Genomic DNA, 909 nt, shown 5'->3' with positions numbered 1-909 from the left:
AGATGAACAGATAGATATATAGACATGCTAGCATACAAACATCCATACAAACAGACAGCCCAAGAGACAGAAACAAAGTGCAAGAGATCAAAACCGTTCTGTTCTTTGTCCCCAGACGAAAAAGACGCAGTGAACCCCGCCATGCAAGGAACCAAGGCGAGTGCCCACTACGTCGTCACTCTGGAGCCAGGAGAGTCGACAACGGTGAGGACGAGGCTGTGGCAGAAGGACGAGGCTCCTGAAGGCGACGATGGGGCAGCTCACGTGTTCGGAGGAGCCTTTGAAGCCATCATGGAGAGGCGGAGACAGGAGGCAGATGTTTTTTACAAGAGGGTGAGAATATTTTAAAATTAAGATTGAATTAATCTATATAACATTCGCAGTCATCTATATTTACGTAAACTAACATGTCAGATGTATATTGTAAAGAGCGACAGTTATCATCATAGGATAAGGATTTTTTTTGTAACTCGCAATCATATGAATAGGAGTAGCCAGGTACTGGACATGTCATGGGAGAAAAATTCATTGAGATGTGAAATAAAATCTAGGGGCGACATTCTGAAAGATTTTATTTATTCTATCATATATATTGAATAACCATTTTTTATAATTTTACGTTAGACTCCCTCACATAATGACAAAAAAGTTGGCATTTTCTTTACGGAAAATCAAAATATTCACAGACTAAAACTGAGATAATACTATAATACCATAATACTAATACCAAAAAAAAAACTTTCGAATCGCAGGTGTTAAGTCCTCGGCTCTCGATTGAGGAAACACGGGTAGCGAGACAGGCCTTAGCTGGGTTGCTCTGGACCAAGCAATTTTACCATTACATTGTTAAGGACTGGCTCGGAGGAGACTTGTGAGTTGACAGAAAACCCTGAATTTATTGTAGAGGTC

General features: G+C 40.5%; 1 protein-coding gene across 2 annotated transcripts in view; it reads left to right on the top strand.

The window, feature by feature from the left end:
- Positions 1–909, top strand: part of LOC119585814 (uncharacterized protein YMR196W-like) — a 26,189-nt gene that overhangs the window by 8,112 nt on the left and 17,168 nt on the right. For both annotated transcript variants that reach the window (XM_037934534.1, XM_037934535.1), the window contains exons 8-9: positions 116–333; positions 753–871. In XM_037934534.1, coding sequence (XP_037790462.1) covers positions 116–333; positions 753–871 — 337 coding nt within the window. The remainder of the gene's footprint in view (positions 1–115; positions 334–752; positions 872–909) is intronic.

This window comes from Penaeus monodon, chromosome 20, assembly GCF_015228065.2.
Source record: "Penaeus monodon isolate SGIC_2016 chromosome 20, NSTDA_Pmon_1, whole genome shotgun sequence".
NCBI lineage: Eukaryota > Metazoa > Arthropoda > Malacostraca > Decapoda > Penaeidae > Penaeus > Penaeus monodon.
The sequence above is the reverse complement of the archived record's forward strand: the minus strand, read 5'-3'. Positions and strand labels throughout refer to the sequence as shown.